The sequence below is a fragment of the Rattus rattus genome, chromosome 9, assembly GCF_011064425.1.
Source record: "Rattus rattus isolate New Zealand chromosome 9, Rrattus_CSIRO_v1, whole genome shotgun sequence".
NCBI lineage: Eukaryota > Metazoa > Chordata > Mammalia > Rodentia > Muridae > Rattus > Rattus rattus.
The window spans coordinates 2,867,152-2,890,708 of NC_046162.1; the positions used below are offsets into that span (position 1 = coordinate 2,867,152).

At 51.2% G+C, this 23,557-nt stretch overlaps 1 protein-coding gene across 1 annotated transcript in view; it reads left to right on the forward strand.

The window, feature by feature from the left end:
- LOC116909144 (lipase maturation factor 1-like) overlaps window positions 1–23,557 on the forward strand; it is a 68,852-nt gene that overhangs the window by 22,915 nt on the left and 22,380 nt on the right. The window contains exon 4 of the mRNA XM_032912629.1: window positions 14,169–14,317. Coding sequence (XP_032768520.1) covers window positions 14,169–14,317 — 149 coding nt within the window. The remainder of the gene's footprint in view (window positions 1–14,168; window positions 14,318–23,557) is intronic.

Below are 23,557 nucleotides of genomic sequence, written 5' to 3' on the forward strand. Positions count from 1 at the left end.
TGGCATACCAGCCGGTCCCTCACTCTCCAGCATCATGCCTTCTTTGCTCGTTTCTCCTCCGCTCCCCGTGAGCAGAACAGTCATAAACTCTTCTCTTGTGGTCCTGGAAGAACTGGCTTTACCTATCAGATTTTTAAGAGTTTAAATAAAAATATGTTTTATGATGCCGGGAACCTGAGAGGTTTGAGGGATGCCATGCAAGTGTCCCGCCCTTTGCCATGAACCAGCTCTGATAGGTGTCATCGGGAGGGGAAAAGGTTCATTGTCCAGTGTCTGGAGCTGACAGCTTAATCGGTGCACTGTCTGTCTCTTCTCTGATAGTAACAGCGCACACGCAGATGACCACTGCCCTCTAGCTGTGTCCCTGTTTTGTCCTGACGACTGTCACTGTCGTTTCTGTGACCTTCAGCGCTGAAGCCACTTTGGACAGGTGCCATCTAAGGAGACGGGCAACAAGGCCATGTGTAGGGAGTTATAAATTATCTTCTGCCTATCAGCTTCTGGGTTCCTTATACTCTGGCTGGACCATGACCTAAAAAGTATCCTTTTCATTGTTAAAAACAAAAGTTAGGCATGCGCTTGGCCCACATGGCATTTTCTAAACCAGGCTGCTGGGCTTCGATTACCTCTGTGCACCCCGGATCCTGGTCTCCAGGTAAATCCCCCATCTCCGCTAGCACTCAGTCTGGTATTTGCATCCAGGTTTTCCGTTTGTGGAGGTCAGAGGACAACTTTTTGGAGTGAATTCTTTGTTTCTTTCTATCTTTCTTTGTTTCTTTTTTGTTCCTTCCTTTCATTTCTTTCTTTCTTTCTGCCTTTATATGGTATCTTGGTTTCATTTCTGGTACTGTGATCAGATATACTGACCAAAGCAGCACAGTGGGGGAAATTCAGCTTACAGCTCCAAATTGTGATTCATCATTTCAGGAAGTCAAGGCAGGAGCTCAAGCAGCCGTCACATCATATCCACAATCAAGAACAGAGAGAATAAATGTATCCATGCTGCCAATAGCTTTCATCTAACATTCTCTGCCCCCACCCCCAGAAGTTAGATTTATTTGTTTCTTCACAATTGGTAGAGAAAGTTCAGGGGCCCCAGCCTAGGGAATGGCGCCACCAACAATGGACAGGTTTTCCTTCATCAATGAAGCATCAAGATAATCCCCACAAATACGCCCACAGGCTGACTTGTCTAGGCAATTCCTCGATTGAGGAGGCTCTTCCCACAGGTAATTCTAGGCTGTGGCAAGTTGATATTTAAAACTGCCCATCACCTATGTGTGCTGGGGACCCGATTCAGTTAGACAGTTCTCTAGAGTCACGTCACTCTTCCACATGGGTTCTGGGGGTTAAATTTAGATTGTCAGCCTTGCCCATCAATCACCTTTACCTACTGAACCATCTTGCCAGTCCCTGAATCCATATTTCTAATAAGGTGTGCACATGGGTCGCTCTTGGTGTGTCCCCTTTAGACTTTGCTTGTGTACCGCCTGTCATGAGTGACAAGGAACCCTCCTATGCCCTTCCTGCCATTCCCAACCTCTTACCATAACTATGTCACAGGTATCTTTTTTACACTTGATCTTAGCCCAAGGACCAAGAAGTGGTTCCAATATAATCATTACTGATTTACAATGCACACAATCTGTGCATTATTGTGCCTATGCAAATATTGTTGCCTTCTGGGCCAGATAGAGAGCTGCAACTATTTTGTCTGTTCAGTTTTGACTTTTTCCCCGGCATTGAGGATTGGTCCTTCTTTTGTGGTTTAGTTTTTCATCTCTGATCTTATCTCACCAGCCTATTCTAAATTCCCCAGTGGAACTGCTCAACCCTCTTGATATTTTTATTCTACAGAAAGAAAGCATGTTACACAATCTTTCCTTCTTTCTCCCCATACTGTGGAGGTTTTTCTTTACAGCTTCTCTGGTGCCAGTGGACTAGATGCAGTTTTAGACATTTGGGTTTGGAGATTGTGGGGCTGGTTTCTTTGACAGATTCCCTTCCACTACTTGGTTTGCCCCTCCCTGCATCCTGGAAACGCCTGCAATCCTCAGGAATTGATGTCAGCATCAACAAGCACCTTCACCACCAAGACGTCCCCTCTCCAGACCTAGTGCAGTATTCTTTTTGAAGAGCCGTCTACCAGCCCTCCACACGCCCACACTCACAGGAGACACCTGAAAGTGTCTGGTCAGGGGGGTCCTCATCTCTGCTCACCCCGCTTGCAACTCTTTGTCTGAGGCAGGGCAGGCCATCCCGATGCTCGTTGCCCATTAAGTTTCTCTCCCCGTGCAAGTGTGATGTCCTGGTCACATCAGGCAGCTGAGAGGCTAGAGAAGTGCTTTGGTCTCTTCAGACACCATAGAGATTGCCAGCTGGCCAGGCACCTCCAGCACCTGGTGTGTGTCCGTCCCCTGTGCTTCCTGGCTCCCCGGCTCCTTGGTAGCTGTGGATGAACACTGCCAGCAAGCCTGACGTTTGCCAGTGTGAGGAACAGGAAGAGACTCTGCTGGCTGCCCCAGCTAGTGTCCACATGCCAGTGTCCCCTGCAACTGCTTTGATGTTCTTGAAACAGAAACTCTTAAAGAGGAAGCCGTGCTCCGTGCTGTCACAATGGCAGGTCTTTGTGTGCTCTTGTGGGAGGAGAGGGTCACTGATGTGGTTTGGCTACTGCTAATGGTTCCTAATGTGAGTAACAGGCCCCTTCAGGACGGTGCCCATCCTCTGGTCCGACATACTACGTTTCTTTCCAGGTATGATCTCTACGTGTGCTACAGGTGTCGGCTGCCTCTTAGACATGCATCTCCATGGCTGGCAGGTTGTAACAGGTTTTCTGTTTGGTTCTTGGCACGATAGTCATCTCTAGGGCATTTATAGGCTGACTCTGAGGGGCCAGAGGTGAGGTGAGCTTTGTTCTTACTGCTGTTGCACATTCCCGATGCGTGTGTGATGTGTGTGTGTGTAGTGCAGGTGCACACGTGCCTTGGTGTGCATGTGGAGGTTCGAGGGCAGTTCTCTGGAGTCAGGTCACTCTTCCACATGGGTTCTGGGGATTGAATTTAGATTGTCAGCCTTGCACAGCAAGTGCCTTTACCCCTGAGCCATCTCGCCAGTCCCTAGAGGTAAACGTTTATGCGCTATCTATGAGCACTATACGGTTTCTTCTTTTTTTTTTTTTTTCTTTGTTCTTTTTTTTCAGAGCTGGGGCCCCAACCCAGGGCCTCTCCCTAGGTGTCGAGCCTACCACTGAGCTAAATCCCCAGCCCCCACCATAGTTTCTTATTGGCTGCCCTCCCTCCCTGTGTCGAGGACTGCCAGCAAATACTCCCCCACTCCCGGACTTTATTCTTCCACTTATGCCCTGTGATGCAAACCCTCCCCGTGAGTGTCTATGTCTCTATGCCTGCCTGTCTTCCTACCACCGTCTGCCCCTTGAGGATGGGCATTGCTATACCCATGCTATAGCAAGAGCCCTGGCCCAGTGCAAAAGGAGGCACCTGCATGTGTCTTCACCTAGAAAGAAGTGTTGTGCACTTTCTCTGAGTCATTGCAACTCAGGAGTCCACTTGTCAGGGTCAGGGTGGCTCACTGAGGGACTGGATCAACTGCTGTCCCCAGTTTTTCAACAAAATGTTCCCAAGCCAGAACTACTGACCAGTAGAAGAGTGGACCTGAGGCTCTCGAGAGGTGTGTTACTGTCAGGCTTGCCTGGGTCTGATACGGCTCTGTCTCAGCTCTGTCAGCCAATTAAGTAGAGACCCACAGTAAGTGGTTCAACCTACTAATGGCCAAATGCAAGGTGACAATTAGAAGCCACCACGAGGAGCAGCTGCACTCTGGTGGTGTGGATCTGCTCACTGGCTGTGACAAATGACCATGGGTGACTATGGGCTAAAGTGGACCATGTGCTATAGGTAACCACAGGGACTCAGGCAGGCTGCGAGACAACAGGTGGCTATAGCAGGAGCACCCATAGGGCCACAGGGGTCCTGCATGTCTCCTAGGGTCACTCCCCTTTGACATCCCACAGAGGTCACCATGTCCACATCTCTACACAAGAACCCCAAGACTGAGTCAGTCACATGCTGAGACCTCATCAGCGTCTTTGCCACAGGGACATCTAAGGGCCAACCTGGTGGACACTTAACCTGGCTATGGTGGCAACTACAGGGCCAAACAGGCAGATCCAGAACTCCCTTCTGTGGCTGAAGGTGCCACAGGGGTACATTGTGTGTGTAGGCCTGGTCTCCCTTTCCTGTGCTCACCCTTCTAGGGGCTGCCATCTCTGGTCACTTTAAACAGTGCACACTCACCAGCAGAGATTTCTAGTCTCTTTCAGGTTCTGACAGTGATGCAGCCTTAGATGTCCTGTGTCCAGTCACTTACCATCGTATTTATGGAGTAGCCCCACTATGGGAAGTGTGGCTCTGCCAAGGGCCAGCAGGCTTCTGTGTCGAGGCCTGCCTTCCTCCCAAGTCGCTCCCAAGACTAGAGCAAGCTTCTGGCTTCCCATGTCTCATAGTGGTCAGGCGTGTCCCAGCTAAGCAGCCAGCAAAGCCAACACTGTTAGTGCTGACACTAACTTTGCACTTTGAGAAACAGTGCCAGCAACACCTTAGAAGATAAGCCTGCAGTAGCTACACGCTACTACTGAGGAGCTGCAGAGAGAGGAGAGAGCGCCCCCACAGTGACGTCAGCGAGTGGCATGGAGAAACCAGCCTCAGAGCCAGCCAGCCAGCCACAGATCACTACTGGAGTTCCCAGGACATTAACCTCCCATGTCCTTCACCCTGCGTCTTTGTCCCCAGACTCCTGTTGACTCCTCATGCTGGTGACCGTGTAGACCATCCCTGGTAGCATCTTCGGCAGAATGTGCCTCAGACTGGGTCCACCCCATGCTTCCTAGTGGATAAACTGGATGCTGGGCTTGGGGAGGATTCCCCTACAGGGAGGGCTTCCTGGCCACACTTACCTGAGGTTACCTTGTTAAGATATGCCGTCTACTGTCCCTACATCCAATTACAGCTTTCAGAAGGAGGCAGGTACCTGAGTCGATCCCTTAGTGCTGGGGGACCCCATGCCACTTGGAGGGGTGTCACGTGGTTTGTATGAGTTGAAGCCACACACACCCTCTAGGGTTAAGGGTAGTTTCTCCAGGTCACACTGATTTGGGGTCTTACCTGCCCAGGTTGCTGCTGAGACATCCTGAGGCGAGTCTTGCTCCCCTTACCCCTGCAGATATTCATTCTATGGAGCCCCTCCGCAAGGAAGAACTGCCCCTCCCCCGCCAATGTCTGCGTAGCACAGTAGAGGTTTATTTTATTCTCTCGGTTGATCAACCAACATCCCTGTGCTCTTTTCTGTGCCTCATGGCTATGACCTTCCCGCTGGTCCCTGGGCCATAAATGGCCCATCCATGAGGCATCTCCCAGAGTGCTCCACCTAGTGCTGCTGGGTGCCCCTGCTGTGTCCTCAGAGTAGCTGTGGTGAGAGGGGACAGACTGTGTCATCTGGCAAGGGCTGGGAGGAAGCTTTGGTGGGGGTGACCTGACAACACTGAAATCAGGGGTGACGCTGTAGGGGACTTGCATGTTCATAGTCAGTCCTGTGAACTTGAGCCTACGCTGTCACATCAGCTCAGTTAGTTTTCGCTTCTCTTTGTACATTTGTGCAGAAGCTGAGCATGAAATGCAACCGAGCAGCGGGCTGCAAACCAACAGTATCTGATAACACAAGTGGAAGGCAGGTGGTGGTCACACCGAGCTGACATACAGGTGAAAGAGCTTGACACAAATGATTGCTGTCCTCTGCCAGGGCGTTTTGAAGCATAAACTACAAAGGCTACCATAAAAGCCTAGTGGCCGGGGGCTAGAGTGATAACTCCATTGGTAGAATGTTTTACCTTTCGTCGTGAGGACCTAATCTGATCCCCAGGACCCCGTGGAAGAAGCCAGCATGGTGGAACTCACTTGTAATCCAGACAGCTTAATGGACTTGTCAAAGCCAGGACTCAGTGAGAGACTACCTCAGAAAATAAAAGATGGATGTGGACTGAGGGATGATACCCAAAGCTGATCTCTGGCCTCCACAGCCACATGTGCACAAAAAGAGGTTTGTTGAAGGGCTTTAGGCCAACAAACTCGAGGAGACTAATTCAGCATCAAGCCACCGTCTCTCACTCTGGCTTCAGGGGTGACTGGTGGCCTGGTGTGGCAGGCACGGATGGAGCAGCTGAAGCCGTGGCCCTCTCTGGAAGATGGCCACTCTCTGTTTCTGCATTGAGACCCACGCTACATGTACCTGAGCTGGTACTGCCCCTGAGATGAGTGGGAGTGGGGTCCATCCTGTGGGCCATAGGCACCCCCGCCCCACCGAGACACTTAAACCTAAACCCAGTTAAGCTAAATTTCATTTCCCCCTCACTCACATGAGCCACAGTTTTAGATCCCAGGGGCCCATACGGTTCCTTTACCAGCCCAAGCCTTGCAGACAGGGCCACAGGGCCATGGAGTCTGGCACTTCCTTACGATCCTGGCCTGTGGCTTTGAGGCTATGGGCAGTCTGTGGCTCATTTCCATACACAGGAAACAGGAGAAAGCCCAAGAAAGCGTGTGCCCTTCAGCATGCTCTCTATACGTTAAATATTTGGAATATATTAATCTGAAAAGAATCTGGCTAAGTCTAATTTCCGTTGAGGGGAAGCACATTTGCGTTTATCCAGAGGCAGTAAAGCTGCAGAGGTCACCTCGGTGGATCCCGTTTCCAGGCTAGCTGGCGACACCTGCAGAGATCTAAGCAGTGGGGGACACCCGGTGGCTCGGAAGTCTGGTTGTCCTAGCAACCGAACATTAACAAGCACCTGGAACCTGGGTTGCAGCAAGGGTCACCTCAAGGGCATGTGGGTTATGGAGGTCACTTCCTTTTCACTGAGTGCCCAAGGACATCCTTAAAATGTGAATTAGCAAACTTCCAAACTTCTCAGCCTGTGGTTGCTAGTAAGTCCATTTCTTTCCTTCTTTCCTCCTTCCTTCCTCCTTCCTTCCTTCCTTCCTTCCTTCCTTCCTTTTTTTTAAAATAGCTTCTTGCATTTTAAGACAAGGTCCCACTCTGTGGCTCTTTGACATCGAACTTAAGGCAATCCTCCTGCCTCAACCTTGTGTGAGTGCTGGCATTACTAGCCTGAGGAACCACACCTGGCTTTCTTGATTACACTCACAGCATGAAGCCTGGGGCCATTGAGTTGAGAAACATCCGCTCACTAGAAAGCATGTTCATGAGCTCTCTCTCTCTCTCTCTCTCTCTCTCTCTCTCTCTCCTCCCTCCTCCTCCTCCCTCCCTCCTCCCTCCCTCCCTCCCCTCTCCCCTCTCTCTCTCTCTCTCATCCCCTGGGGCTTGACTACTGCACTCACCACCCCTTTAGTGAGTTAGAGGGTGCCTCATTGCTTGTGGGGTGCTCAATACAGAGGGTAGCATGACTAGCTGGGTGGACAGCCCCGTGTTTGTACCTGTGTGTGGATTCCCGTGTAGAGCTGCAGATGCCCAGCTGATTCCACAGTGGGAGGAGGAGGGTGGGGGCAGGGTGAAGACTGCACACAGCAGTGCTCTTTCCTGTGGGGACGACTCTGTAGTAAATCCCTTCCAGCACCCCCAAGGGCAGCTTTGAGTGTACTGAGACCTCTCCATGTGGCTCACACTCAGTAGGTTGCCTCCAGGGTGAGTATCAACCATTACTTGGGGGTTTCTGCAAGAGGGCGATGACCCACACGTGTGCAGGGCAACTGCTGCCGGGGCTGTGGCTAACTGAGATGGAAACCATTGTGCATGTACCCCGAACCTGCTGGCTGGCTCCGCTGGTGTCCGTCTGCAATCCCAGCGGTGCTCAGCTGAGGCTGTGAGAGCTATGAGTTTGCATTCAGTATGGAATGCACCCTTCCAGGTCAGCCCGGGCTACAGAACAAGAAAGACACCCCCCCCCTAAAAACAAAAGCCAAATAGCATCCAGTATATGTAGTAAAACCACAAATCCTAACTTAGGTGAACTTGAAAAATGTGATGATGTGGATCCTGTAGTCTGGCAAACAGAACCCTGTGACCTGTGGCTGCCCGATGGGGTAGGAAGGCAGGAATGTTGCAGTCCTGGGACCCAACAGATCCCCCATCACTGTTGCAGACCATGGAGGACACAGACTTTGAGGTCAGAGACACGGGGGATGGAGGGCTTGCTGCTCTTTGGGGATTAGGCGTGGCTTCCTCATGATGTCACTTACTGCCTGGGCTAGTGCAGGCCCCCAGCTCTGTTAGCGCTGCTGGGCACCATGTGGCCCACGAGGAGTTTCTGTCACCCGCAAGCCTTCCTTCCCATCCCACGCTGGCAGTAGAGCACAGCAAAATTTTGCTATGCTAGCTCATAACTTCTCCTAAAATATAACCTATGAAAATTAAGGAAACTTTTAAAAGCTGCGGGCTCCCTCCAGGGCCATCATTAGAAGCCCCTGGGGTGGCAGAGGGCGGGCGGCTCATTGCTGGAGTGACAGCCAGTCAGGAGGGAGCGCTTTGCCCCCTTCTCCCTGTTTTTAACGAAGGAGCTAATGGATTTCCTATTCCTCACGTGGATGGTGCTGTCACTTTTGAAGGATCCATCTGAGCTATATTTAATTACTCTTTTTGACTATCTGAAATCGTTCTGACTAGCTCATGCAGCCTGGCTGCTGTCTTCGTTCTAGAGTGGCCATCTCAGGGAAGTGGCCTCAGATGCTTCGGAGCTCTCGTCTTATTTATGGAGTTAGCTTGGCCTTTGACACAAAGCTTCGGGTGACATTTCACCGAGCCTCACGTTGTATGATACCCCTGTCTAGGCCCCCAGCCTGGGACCAGGTCACCCCTCACATGGCTGAGTTCGTCTGTGTCCTGGCTGACCCCGACAGGAGTGACAACTGGCACCAAGCCATGGCGTGACTCCTGTCCTGTTCATGGTGATCTGGAGCAAGAAACAGCCCTCTGGGGTGAGCTTTCCCACCCGATGAGATAACAACCCCCCAATAGGGCCTCCCAAAAGTTTCTGCCTGCTCCCTGCTCCCTGATCTCCCACCCCTTCCCAGACTGTTGGGCCCTTGGCTAACTTGGCTGTACTCTGCCCTTGATTGGTCCCTGGCCTTGCATCCAGCCAGACGATGCCTGCCTCTCACCCACCACACATGCGCATCAAGTTGGTGATTCTGAGGGCCCCCTCCCCTATCCGTCACCTCAAGCTGCCATTTTTCCTGGCTGCTTTAAGCATCAAACTCTCTAGCTTAGCTTCTAAGCCTGTTAGGGCTGAGGACACCTCTTTCCTGAGCCACCCGGCCAGACAGCCTCCCTGACTAGGGCAGCTCTCCTGTATAAAACTGCCTGGCCTCCTCTTGCTGGCTTCTTGCGTCCCTCATTCCAACATTTGTCCTGCTAAGGCGCAGACCGAGCCTCTGGGTGGATGCCTGGTGTCTTCTTTCTTTGATGCCAGTGAACAGAGGAGCCAGCACCATTCATTGGTTCTGTGTGAGAAGAAGCAATGTGTAGCAAAGCAAGGGGTAGGGCCCGAATAGGTCTCTCTGCCTCTGCTTCTCCACCAACTTGCAGTCTCTGGAGTCTAGAATCTTCTGTCTTACTGTCTCTGCCTTACATCTGCTTTTTCCTGCTTGTGTCCAGTCTCCGTAGATACCTGAGCCTCCCGGGCAGTGTAAGGGAGATGCCCAGGGGGAGCTCCTGGGTCTGGTGACCTTGGGCTGAGAACTAAATGGTCTCTGCTTCCATTTTCTCATGCCATTTGTGACTGAACAGATAAATTTAGTTCTGGGGAACCACATCTTCCCTGATGTGCGTACTCTTGTCACCCAGCCTGGAAAGAAGGTAGGATAGCTGCATGGCTAGCCTTGAGTGTGGGAAGCCACAGTGATCACTGTGAAGAGCAGGTGGGAAGGCGAGGCTGGCACACTCGGTCTCCTCAGACACAGCATGGAGATGTGGTCAAATTGCCTGGCCTGGTATTACCCGCACTGTTCAGCATCTAGGCCATTCCCATATGTGCCAGAGAAGATGTGTGTTATAGCTATAGTGTTGTTCCTGCTTCCCCTAGGGTCATCCTTTATTCTCCCTCTTCTTCTACCGGTCTCTTACTCTTGAGACATGCTCTCCCTAGGTTGTCCAAATGAGCCTAAGCTCACTCCAAAGCTGAGGGTGACTTGAATTCCTTATCCTCCGGCCTCCACCTCCAGAGTGCTGCAGTTACCAGTGTGCTCGCAATGCTCAGTCTGTGGGTGTGGTGCTCCCAGTAAGCACACTCCAGCAGCCGCTCCTCCCTGCGAATAGTTTCACACGTGTACTCTGGCGCATCTGATCTCATCTGTGGTATCCAGTGAGCATGACTGCTGAGCCAGCCAAGCCTTTTATGCCCACACCCCAAGAAGCAGCTCCCAACAGAGAGCTTCTCTAAGCTGTGTTGAGAGGCTGTGTGGTACCATTCACTTCAGATGTACAACTCCCAGGTACAACCGGTTCAGCGTACAGCTGTGTGACAGGAATTGAAAGGGGCAGACTGTGGAAGAGAAGGTTCTAGAACCAGCTGTCTGTCACCACAGGAAGGCAGTCCCCACAGCGCTGTCACTCAGGAACCCTTAGCTTCTGACAGCTGCCTGGCATGCCACTGGTGAGGCTGTGTCCCTGTTACCTGAAGCACAAACGAGGCAAGAACAGTGCTGTCCCCAGAGACCCGGACAGTAGGCAAGACCCTTTCTAGCTGCCCCAGTAGAGAAGACACAGCTCACAGGCACAGGCAGTAGGAGGGAGGGGCTGTGGAGAAGGCAATTGCACAGATTGTGTTTGCTCAGTTATAGCCATCTGTCTCCTGTAGAAGGCGCCATCCCGACTCTGTCCAGTGCATAAGAATTTGGTACCCTGGGCAAGAATAGTTAACCACCCACTCACCCTCACTGGGTCACTTGGCCCCTGGCAATGTGCTGGTTATTTTTCCTTGGGACTCATCTCCTGCCACGCTGAAGAGGAGAACAATGGCCTTCCTTGTGCACATGGTGCAGCTGCTGGGACACCACAGATCCAGGCAAAGAAGACGAGCAGGTGGGAGTGCAGTAGCCCTTCCCTCCTGGGTGTCTGTCACAGGCTACAGCCACTAGGGCAGCCCTGGCTTCTGTCAGGAAGACCCCAGTGAGTCACAGCCTTTCCATGAACTAGGGCAAGGCAGAGACTTAAGTAGGAAACAGCTCCTCAGGCCCCGGCTCAGTGATGTTTATCCAAATAGGACAGGAATGTCCCACACCCTCTGAAGGCCATGGGTTAGGGGGGACCCTCACGCACACCCTCCTTCCTGTTAGAGACAGCTTGTCTTTTGTCACCCTGCCCTACCCTGTCACGCACCCCACCCCCAGCCCTGTCACCCTGCCTCTCGGCACTGGCATGCATCTCTGGGTTCTGCCATTGTATATCAATCACTTTGAACAGTGTCACTCACTGCAGTGCGTGTTAAAATTCCATTCCTATGTCTGCAGATCGAGGTGGCAATTAGGCAGGCTCTAAGCTCTGGGGAATGTGTCCCCTAAAAGCTCTGAGACTATATGTGGCATCTGTCATGGTGCCAGTTCTACCCTGCCCCAGGGCTAGCAAAGGGGTTCCGGCAAGGGGTGGGCAGCTTGGTGGGTGTGGTGCAAACTGGCATTCTGCTTGCTGGTGACCTCTGTGGCTCCAGATTTGCTGTCTGGACTTCTGAAGCAGTAGAGGAGGGGATTGGGGGACATAATCTTTAAGGTTCTTCCTCAAAAATAGTCACTGCTAGTGGCTTTACCAGGGTCTACCAGATACTTCTCTACATGGATATTACCAGCTATGTGATCCACAGACACTACCAGCCGTGAAACCCCATGGAGTATCAGGCACAGCCATGTGAAACGTATCCCAAGCTAATGCAAACCATCCCAGAAAAAGACCAGAGGGACCGTTGTGCAAGGGGACTGCCGATGTGAAAAGGACGACTGTCGGGGAGTATTTGCTATTACTAGCAGGACAGGATTCAGTCATGCAAGGTGCAGAGGACACAAGCTCCTTCCCTGGGCACAGACAGCAGCAGAAGCAGCCGGGCTGAGGGTACCCAGAAGCCATCGCTCTGCGTTCTTTTCTGGGTCTGTAGCTCTCCCTCAACCCTTTGGTGACACTTCACAAATGCTCAGTCCTGGAGTAGTGCCAAGAGCAGGAAAGCTTGTCACAAGCGGCCCAGCTCCACATGACGCGTGTGGCTCTCCAGCTCAGCAAATCCAGCTGCTGTGGTCACAGCTCAGCTTCAGCACCCATTGGAGCCCTGGTCACCACCGCTTGTCCATCCACTGTAGCTCCCAGAACAGGCAGTGCCTGTCAGAACCAGCCCATGGCTTGTCACTTCCTTAGCTGCTCATCAAGTGGATGGATGGCTTCCAAGAGGACAGCCGTCGAAATGGTCCAATGAAGGCCCTAGCACAGATGGGGATGGGACAGCAGACTTGCCAGGGGGCTAGCAGGAGACCTGAAGCCCAGCAGAGCCCGTGGCTAACGGGGCAGTCCTCGGAGGGTGCTGTGTAAAGGGGGTGGGGGTTCAGGTACAGCCACAGGATCCTGATGGTCAGAAATGGGTTTTCTATTCTAGAGCTATTGAGGTCTACAGGACTATTTATGAAAATAAACCTGGCTGACACAATCCGACACCAGACCCCTCAGACTCATTCGGGACCTTCACCACATTGCATACCTCCTCAGTTTCCCCGAAGTTTTTCTTTGTTGTTTTTTGCTGACCCAGGACCCCAGGTAACATTTGGTCACCACATTTCAGCTGTTCTAGCCTGATGACACCTTTGTCTCCCCTTGACTTTGAAGCCCTGGTAGTTTGGTGTGCTGCTCAGAGTCTGGGGACCCTTCCATGAGGCCCATTTTTGTCTTCCCCATGGTAAGCTGATGAGGGTTTGGGAGGGGTAGCACCTCCCTCACCTGCTTTGACACACACACTGAAACCTCAATGAGTGGACTCTGATCACCTGGGGAGGCCACCATAGATGACTCTGCCCCATACCCTCTGCCTGCTGAGGACAGTGACCAATGCACAGAGCCGATGCACTGTGAGGGGTTGTTCTGGGAAATCTGTGCCTGATGCTGTGTCTCTGTTAGACAGTCAGCTGTTGGTTCTGTCAGCATGGACTCATGTGTACCCTATTTCTTACTGTTTATGACTTCACACTAATTAGCTATTGTATAAGCTTTTAATTCTAAATTAACTTGTGTAAAAAAAAAAAAAAGCAGCACGTGTAACTCCCTGTACCTCTGTCGTCCTCTAGAATGTCCTCCTGCTGCCCCTCCTAACCGTTCCTTACTCTGTAAGGTACATGTGTGCATAGTTATGGCTGTCACTGTGAGTGGCTGTCAGAGCAAAAGGATAGCACAGCCCTTCCTGGAGTCCTGAGACCTCAGATGGCGAGGACAGTACCAGCAGTGGGACTTCCTCTGCCACAGGGCTCTCCCCTCTTTCAGTCCTTGGGGTTGAAGGGCTGACCTGTGGGCTATTCCTGTGGCGTTTCCTGTGCTGAGCTCCCCCTGGGGGAGTAGCAGGTGTCCACACACAAGCTCGTAGCTATCGACCCTCTTGAGGGCTCACAAATCACTTACTTGCGTTTCTGATCCCCGGCTGCCAGCTTTGCCTGGCTCGTTGGACCTGGGCCTGAGTGGGATCCACCCTCCCACGGAGTTTGCTGAGTTGTGACTGCACTGTACTGGCAAATATTCCTCAGGCAGGACATTCAAAGTGGCAAGTTTTCATGGAAACCTAAAAACAAAAGGCTTCCCACAAGTGTGCAATGGCAGTGTGTGTTCAGATCACGCTGTATCCCACCCAAGACGGCAAGTGTCATCTGTCCACAAAAGAATGGAGGACACCAGAAGCTGCAGCATTCCCTGGTCCCCGGCTTGGGGTCACCCCACTCAGAGCGCTGCATCTTGTTTCCCCTGAAGACACTTGGTGATAGTTGCGTGTCTCAGTCTCATTTTAAGGACTTCTTGGTCAGGCTGAACTTGGGGGTGATTCCTTTGTAAACACTTGGCCCCATTGACGAAATTTCCTCTTTGTGTCTCCTCTTCTGCCCCACCCCAACCCCCAACCCTTGCAGGATGGGAGTCACAGCTACTGGAAACAGGATTCCTGGGAATCTTTCTGTGCCCTCTCTGGACGCTATCCCGCCTCCCTGAGCGCACCCCGACATCCAAAATCGTCCTGTGGGGCTTCCGCTGGCTGATCTTCAGAATCATGCTTGGAGCGGTAGGTGGAACTTCCGTGTCAATGTATTTGGGAACAATGTCCTCAGGACACTCCTGGTGATTCTGGTGGGCTGCCAGGCTGGGCCGGGCCGGGCCGGCTGATCTGTATCCAGGATACCTCCTTGACGACCTGTACCTGTCGGCCTGGCCCAGCCCACCGCATCCTCCACCTCACAGAGTGGTCCGCTGTGAACAGTCCGCTCATCAGCTGCAGCAGTCGTGTTCACAGTCATTTTCTGTGGGAAGCGGCCACAGCTTTGCGTTCTTTTCTGAAGGAGATTTGGGGAAGAGCCAGCCCTCTCCCACAGTGTCTTGGATGTCTCCAAGGTCAGTTCAGTTTGATGAATGAAGGCCATGTGCCATGGAGGTGCGTCACTGATTTACTGCAGTGGGAGCCTCAGTTCTCACACAGGGGCAGCTTCCAGCCGCCTCCTCCTGTGTCTGCCCTTTCTTTGGGTCCCCAGCCTGCTGACTTCTAGGAGTAGAGCGTCTCTCACATAAGCCAGGTGCGTGCACACATTTTGTAGTCCAGTGTGAATATCATTTAACAGCCTGTGTGGTCGATGGCCCTTGCCTGCTCCAGGGCTTCCCTACCCAAGTCTGCGCCTCCTCCCGCTCCGCCCCCATTACACACTGTGCGAGTGGCTGACATTTTCAGACACATTATTTGAAGCTTTGACGTGAGAGCAAAGCGTCTGCCTTTGGCTTCGGTGGCTTATCCAGGTTTGGCTGTGTTCACTTCCTTGTTCTCTTCTTGCTCTTCGATGAGATCTTTATTCTTCCAGGATTATACCACACTAGATTTTCCATGTTGCAGCCTTCTTGGACATAATCTCTCTACATGTAATCTCTGCTTACGTTTACATTTTCTGAGGGGATCAACCCAAACGTGCAGAGAACTTGAGGCCCATCACAAAGCGAATCACGCGAGCAGGGAGCTCACACAAGGGCAAGATTCTTCAAACCAGGGCCTCCTTCAGTCTAGAACATTCTGTATCTCTGTCAGACTGCCCAGCTCCTGACTTTCAGTCTCCTCCGGTGACCTTGTGACTCTCTGGGCATGGCCTAGCAGCAAGGGGCCTTCCTGTGCTCACAGGGGCAGCTGTGATCTGATCTGGGAAGTCCCTCCATTGAGACTCTTAAGTGACTTGAAGCTATGTCAAGTTCATAGTTAAAGCTAACTAGGGCACCGTCTGCTCTGTGGATGAAGGCAGCCTCTTCTCAGATGAGGTACACGCCACAGTGACAGTATCCTCACCTTCTTCACCATCTTCTACTTTGTTCTCTGCATAGGGCAGAGAGGGAGCACCGTAGGAGTGTCCCGTTGGCCCCATGGGCACATACAGACATGTAGCTGTGACAGGCTAAGCCCCTTCCTCCCCACTCTGCAGCCTGGGCCTTGGGCCAGGTGCTTTTGCCACAGAGATTGCTTATCCTCTGAAGAGGCCCCAGTGGTACACTTGTGGTGTAAACAGGGAACCTGACGAGTTGTTGTTTCTGGGATTAACAAGATCCAGTAGCTTCGTGGTTTTATGTGTGAACACTAGAAGTCACCTGGTTTCATATGCTTGATGTGCGAAGCAGATCACCTGGGATGTGATCCTCTGTGACTTACCTATGTTCTTCTCTGCTGCTGTGGCCAGGGGTACCTGGGAAGGCCTCGGCTGTGAGCCACTAACTACACCTACACTACACTATGTCCCCCAACTGTCTCCTGTGGCTGTGAGCTCCCCCAGATGAAGGGCCACAGAACCCAACAGGAGGATGGGCAGGGGTGTGAGACCCCAAGAAAGCTGTGTGGAGCCATGTTGCCAGCAGGGACACAGACGGAATCCAGTGCTTGCTAGGCCACAGGGACGACCCTGGGCTGGATTCTGCATCTAGGGGGCTGCTGTATGCCAATGTGCGTTTGGAAAGGGGCACTGAAGTTCTTTGCTTGCCCTTCTTTCTAGCAGCCTGAGGGCGCGGAGCTTACTCTCCTCTCCCGACTGGTATTAGTGACCTTGAAACCTTTCGAGTTTCAAACCGCTCTTTGCAGAAGGTAGCTGCGTTACAGCAGCCACTTCGAAGACAGCCAGTGTGAAGCCCAGGTCTTCAGGGAAGCCTAGCTCTGCAGAAAAGCTGTGTGGAGTAGAAAGCCCAGCTCTGTGGGAAAGCTCAGCTTTGTAGAGAAACCCAGCCCTATGGGAAAGATGAACTGGGTGAGAAGCTAGGCTCTGGAGCACCGTTGAGCTGTGTAGAGAAGCTGGCTTGTGTGGAGAAGCACAGCCCTTAGAGAAGCTGAGTTGTCTGGATAAGCCGTAAGACTGTTTCATGCACCATTCTTGTGCTAAGAGTTGAATGCACCCCCATGAAGCCTGACAGAGTGAGCAAGTCATTAGCACATTCTGAGCCCTTTTATGGCATTTTGATTGACTGCTAGCACCAGCTGGATAAAAATTACCAGGTGCACTAAAAGGTGTAATTACTTGATACAGTCTTAGGTTGGATGTTATTAATCTTGCTTCAGTGGGAAGCAAAGAGAGAGAGCTGCTGTGGTAATAGAGTGAGGGTGGCCTCCAGTCCATTGTGGGCTGGCTCAGACCTGAGACCACAGGATCAGAGAGAGTCTGGCTCAAAAATCAGCCCTCAAGACTGCATCGTCTGGTGGCATTTTCATATGCCCGAAAATTGGTTGATCCCTTGGAACTAGATCTCAGGGTCCCACCATCATGTTGCGGTGTCCCTAGCAAGAAAGGAAAAGCTGCAGCATCTGTGGCCTGTGGGAGGCCAAGCTAGGACTGCCACATCCTCTGGAGTGTGTGGCTGACACAGGCCGTCATCCTCCCTGTGAGATGCAGCTGCTGTCAGATGCCAGAGGGTGGCGTGGGTTCATGGTTTGCAGAGATCCACAGCCAGCTTCATAGACTTGACCTCTGTGAGCAGCATACCTGGCTGTGCACAGTGGAAGGGCAAGCAAAGACGAGACCACAACAAGCAGAAGGAAAGGAAGTTGATGACGGCTGTGGCTGGGCCTGCCCTCCACACCCTACTGGAGGGGTCAGTTCTGCGAGGAGCCGTGGGAGGCCTGGCCTCACTCTGCAGAGACCTGATCTAATGGTGAGGTATATCAGCAAGCCCTCTGTGGGGGCAATCTTCAGAATTCTGCTCAAATGTCCCAAGTCATGAGACACGGGAGTGACCAGCCAACTCAGGTCACCAGGCTTGGTGACAAGTGGCTTCACCCACTCAACAGTCCCACAAGTCACTGTGACCCATGTGCTGTAGAAACTGCTAGAAAATGGAGTCTCCAAGTGTAGCATTTATAATAAAAATGCAAGCTAGTCTGGTAATACAGGCATACAGTCCCAACTCTGTGGGAGGCTGAGACAGGAGGATCAGAAACACAGGCCAGCCTGGGCTACAGAGGAAGCATGAAGTAAGCTGGGCCTCAATGTAAAGCCAAAAGTCAGTGCCAGAGCTCTCATTTCGAATGTGTGAACAATACTGGATCAGTGCTCAGCCCCACTGTCTCAGTCAGTGATCTATTGCTGTGAAGAGACACCATGACCAAGGCAACTCTTATAAAAAGAAGGCTTGTAATTGGGGGCTTGCTTACAGTTTCAGATGCTAGTCCGTTATCATCATGGTGGGAAACCTGATGGTGGTCCATGAGCCAACATGGTGTTGGAGAAGTAGCTGAGAGTTCTACACATCCTGATCCAGAGGGGGGGAGAAAGAGAGAGAGAGAGGGAGGGAGGGAGGGAGGGAGGGAGAGAGAGAGAGAGAGAGAGAGAGAGAGAGAGAGAGAGAGGCCTGACATAGCTTTTGAAACCTCAAAGCCCACCCCCAGTGATATACTTCCTCCCCCAAGGCACACCTTCTAATCCTTTCAAATAGTGCCTGATGACATTCAAAAAGTGACCAAAGAAGTAAGATTATTTAAAAGTAAAAATATAATAACATAAAACCACGAAGTAGAAGATGTTTACACAACAACAGCCACACTTCAATCCTCTCTGCTGCAGAACGTGTCTGGGAAGAGCTGAAGCCGCCCTGCATCCACGGAGAGCTGTGCCACGTTTGTGGGCCTGAGTTCCTCATGGCTCCTAATTGTCTTGGAGATTTCCCAAAATTTCAGACATAAACACGGAAAGATTTTATCAGGGTTGATAAACTGATTCTTAGCTTAGTAAGAATCCTGTTTGGGTTTTGAGGTTTTGTTTTGTTTTGTTTGTTTTTGAAACAAGGTCTCACTTATGTAGCCTGTTTGGCCTGGAACTTGCTGCGTATATTAGGCTGGCCTCAAACTCACAGAGATCCTCCTGCCTCTACCTCCTGAGTACTGAGACTGAAGATGTGAGTCGCCATTCCAGGCCCCAAATGCCAAGGCACTGAATAACCACAATGGTGCTGTGTGGAAACAAACTCTAGGAGAGAGAAAGCTTGACTCCATGACAGTCCAACTCAGTGCTGTCATGGACCCTAATGTAAGGATCTGTGAATAAGGTCACGCTCAGTGAAGGAAGCCTGAAATGAGGGATACCACACACACACACACACACACACACACACACACACACACACACACACGTGCACACACACACGCACACACACGTGTACACACACACACATGCACATGCAGAGAGAGAGAGACACACACACACAGAAATACAGGTATATGCACACATACCACAGACACACAGACACACACATAGGTACATGCAGATGCACACACACACACACACATGCACATGCACACATACCACAGACACACAGACACACACATAGGTACGTGCAGATGCACACACACACACACACACACAGATGCACACACAGAGGGCTGGCCTCTTTGAGTAGGCCAGAAGGGATCCTTTCTGAGAGGAAAGGATCTGTTTCCCCTCTGGTTCTTGGTGCCATTGAAATCAAGGTGGTATTAGGGGACAGTCTACTGCTAATGGGCCAGTCAGGGTGACCTACTGCAGGGAGAACACACGCATACCCAGGTCACAGATGCGTATCCCAAGCCCAGTGACCTGCACTGCTGTGGGAGTGCTGGCAGCAGTCACTAACTCCTGACAGTTTCCCCACACAGGACAGGGGCAGCCCTCGGGGCAGGTAGGCTCCTTGTACGAGGGTCTCTGAGGATCAGGACCTCAGGGAAAGTTCCAGAAGTGCTGTGTGCCCCTCTGTGCCACCCACCAGGCTGCCTCCTCTTAGAGTCCTGGATTCGATGGTGCTCACAGGCTTCCCGGCCTTGCAGGGTGGGGCCGTGGCCATCGGGGGCAGGGGAAAGCATCAGTGGCTCTACAGAGTCCCTGCCCTCCTCTTTCTTGACTGCAAGAGTAGTGAAGTCTCACATGGCTCCCTCACTCTAGGAAGGTCTCCCGCCTCCATCCCAACAGACTGTGATGTTTTTCTTAGGGCTTCGCTTTCCGCCACATCGAGGCGGAGGCTCTCCTACTTCCTACTTCAGGAAACGGTAGTGACGTGGGTGTCAAGCCAGCGTTTCAGGCAGTAGATTGCCTGTAGTGATGCTTTTCTCTTTAATTCTTTTGTGCTTCTGTTAGATTTTGTGTGCGTGTGTGTGTGTGTGTGTGTGTCTGTGTCTGTGTCTGTGTCTGCCTGCAGTGAGGTTTATATGCTCCTCATCCAGCAGTGCTTTGAGTGCCTGTTGGTGTAACCCTAGCTCCTCGTCTAGGGCCACGGGACAGAGTCCCGGCACCAGAGATGGGTTTTCCCCGCAGACTCTAGAACCAGCTCTGTCCTTGATTATCCCACCCCGATGAACTATGCCGAGTGACAGGCGAGCAGTCTCCATTGCTGAGAGTCTGGGAATGGAGCCAGCATCCTTGTTGCCGGGAATTCTCAGGCCTGCACGTTACCCGGGGGAGAGAGACCCCTTGCTTTTCATATTGACCCCTAGAATGTGGAAAGGCCGAGCACCTGCCTCTCTGTACGCCGCCCCCTCCTCCAGCCTCCGTTTGGAGGAGCGTGTGTGGGTGGCAGTCCCTCCTCCATGTGCTACACACGCCTCTCTTCCTGGAGAGCCTGCCCTGTTGTGAGCTTCCTCAGCAAGGTAATATGGGCCTGTGAGGTAGAGACGAGACAGAGAACATTTAACTCTGGTAAATAACAAGTGAAAGGAGCTGTCAGGTCAGGGGCGGAGGGGCTGTCCTTACCCCTGACCTCGCTTCTGGCTTGGGCTGCGTCCCCGCAGTGTGCCCTGAGCTGGCAGCGGTCTCCACACAGTTCCTGTCTCTCTGCTGTTCTTAAACAGCTTGTGCTGCCAGGGTGGGGTTTTTTTTATATATTTAATTTTAAAATTAGCATATATTTACTGTATAATAGAACAGGTCTCATCGTGACATTTCCATATAGGCACATAACATGCGAGTTCTGATACTGTTTGCCTTATGTTTGCCTCACAATTTAGAAGTTAAGAATTTACTACTTGGCCAGACCTGATGGTATATACTGTTAAGCCCAGCACTTCGGAGGCAGAAGCTGGTAGGTCTCTGAGTTTGAGGCCAGCCTGGTCTATACACAGTAAGGCCCTGTCTCAAAACAACCACAAAGAATTTAGGACTCTAGGTTTCCATGGAATAGCATATAGGCCAAACAGTAGGCTCTCTACGCAATGGGAATGGCGGCTGTGCCTGGATGCAGGGTCTTATATCATTTTTCCTGGAAGGAGGGATAAGAGATCAAGGGTCAGAATCCGCAATGATGTGAAGAGTAGAATCCTGTGTCTCATGCTAAGGTGATCCCAACCCACAGGCTGTAAAAAACAGTGGTGAGGCCCTGCACAACCTGTTCTGATTCAACTTCCTGTGTTAGTAGACACAGCCTTGACCATTGCCTGTGTGTGCATGCATGCATATCTATGTGTACGTGTACATATGTGAGTGTATGTGTGCATGTTTGCGTGTGTGTGCATATGTGTGCATGCATTCTGTGTGTATTTGAGTACATGTATGCGTATGTGTGTGCACATTTGTGCGTGTGTGTCTGTGTGTGTGTGCACGCGCGCACATGTGCACACCTCCCACTCCAGATCTGTTTGTCCCTAGCTCCCCACCCACAGGTCGTGCCCTCTGATGCTCCCCACTCTCACACAGGAAACTGCAGCATCTGAAGTGAAGACAGAAACCTGCAAGGTCAATAGCTTCCAGGTCAGAATTGAGCCGCAGCCAGCACGTGACCGAAGACTTCCTGAGAAAGCATCCCCAGGGTCAGCACGTGTGTCTGAAATGCTGCCACGGGGTCAGCTGGAATGTCACAAAAGCTTTAGGCCTGCAGATTTGACAGCTCAGACGAGACAGACAGATCCACTGACAAACACAGCCACCAAAAACAAGACAAAGAAAGCAGGAAACCTGGATAGTTTTGTGTCTGTTAAAGAAATTGAATTAGAAATCAGCAGAAGAAAAACTATTCCAGAAAGAATCCGTACCCCAGCTGGCTTCATCGGTGAACTTTGTCAGACATTTCAGGAGGAAATAGCAGCAGTCCTGCACTGATGCTTCAGAAGACACTGGAGGAGCAATGGTCCCCGAGTGCCTGTGGCAACCAGCACCGCAGCCACCCTAAAGCTCGTGAAGACACAGAGATGAAGGTCAGAGGCCAGGGCCCTCACAGAGACACAGAAACCCTCAAAGGACTGGCCAGTGAAATCTTGAATAAAAAGACACAGGTTCATCTTGGGGATGTTTAACCTTTGAAAATCAGCTCATGTCATCTGCTACAGTAGCGAAATAGAGACAGAGAGCCATTTTATCATCACAGCAGATAAAAAAAGTATTTCAGTACACAATTGCAGCTTGCCTGTAACCCAAGCACCTAGGAAGCTGAAGCCTAGGGTATATACAGAGACCCTGCCCCAGAGGGGGAGAGGGGAGGGGCGGGGAGAGGGGGGGGAGCAAAGGGGAGGGGAGAGGAGAGGAGGGAAGGGGAACAGAAGAGGGGAGAGAAGAGAAGAGGAGAAGAGAAGAGACACCTTTAATCCCAGCACTCGGGAATACAGTCCCTGAGTTTGAGGCCAGCCTGGTCTACAGAGGGATTTCCGTGAAAGCCAGGGTTACACAAGGAAATCCCATCTCAAAAACAAACAAACAAGCACAACAGTATCAGGAGATCAGAGACCACTCCTCCAGAGTGCATTGGGACTCAAGTTTGGAAACAAGAAATTAGGTTGAAGGCATGGCTGTGCATTTAGGAAGCCCAGTGAGAGCTGAGCACTCAGAAGGTAGAGGCGTGTGAATCAAGAGTCCAAGAGCTTCTTCAGTGTGTGTAGTTCAAGACCAACATAGGCTACGTGAGACCTGCCCCATCTCTCCTCAATCACTAGGGAGGAGGGAAGAAACGAGGGAAAGGGAGGGACAAGAAGGGCGGAAAGGAATCTAAAAAGCAACTATTAAAAATGAATGTGAGGGGTTGGGGATTTAGCTCAGTGGTAGAGCGCTTGCCCAGCAAGTGCAAGGCCCTGGGTTCGGTCCCCAGCTCCAAAAAAAAAAAGAAAAAAAAAAAAATGAATGTGAGGTTTTAGGATGCAAGGTTAACATATATTTTTGTTTTGTTTTGTTGTTTGGAGCTAGGGACCAAACCCAGGGCCTTGCGCCTGCTAGGCAAGCGCTCTACCACTGAGCTAAATTCCCAACCCCTAACATATTTTTTTTTAAGATTTATTTTTATTTTATATGTTTGTATGTTTTGCCTGCATGTGTGTCTGTGCGCTGTGTATGTGCAGTGTTGGAGGAGGCCAGAAGAGGGCATCACATCCCAGAACTGGAATTTCAGATGGTTGTTAGCCATCATTCGAGTGCCAAGAATGATGTCTCCTGGAGAAGCAGACAGTGCTCTTAACCACCAAGCCGTCTCTCCAGCCCAGTGTTTCACAAACTGTCAACAAGCTATTACACAATTAAAAAAAAAAAAAAAAAAAAAAAAAAGGAGTGTTATCTATTGCATCAAAGCCCCTCAAAAGCCTTATAGTAAATCAGCTTAAGGATATCTAAGATGTGTGTCCTAAAAGCTATACAATGTAGCTGAAAGGAATTTCAAAGATTATAAATGGAGAAACAGACCACATTTGTGGATCAGAAAGATTCAATGTTGCATTTGGCTCGCCCACGTTTAGCTACAGATTCAGGGCAGTTGTTACCAGTGGCCCGTGTTAGAGAGACTAGCTGATTCTGAATTGGGTATGAAATATAGAGGACCTTTTTTAAAAAAGAACAGAGTTAGAGGGTTATGCTAATCT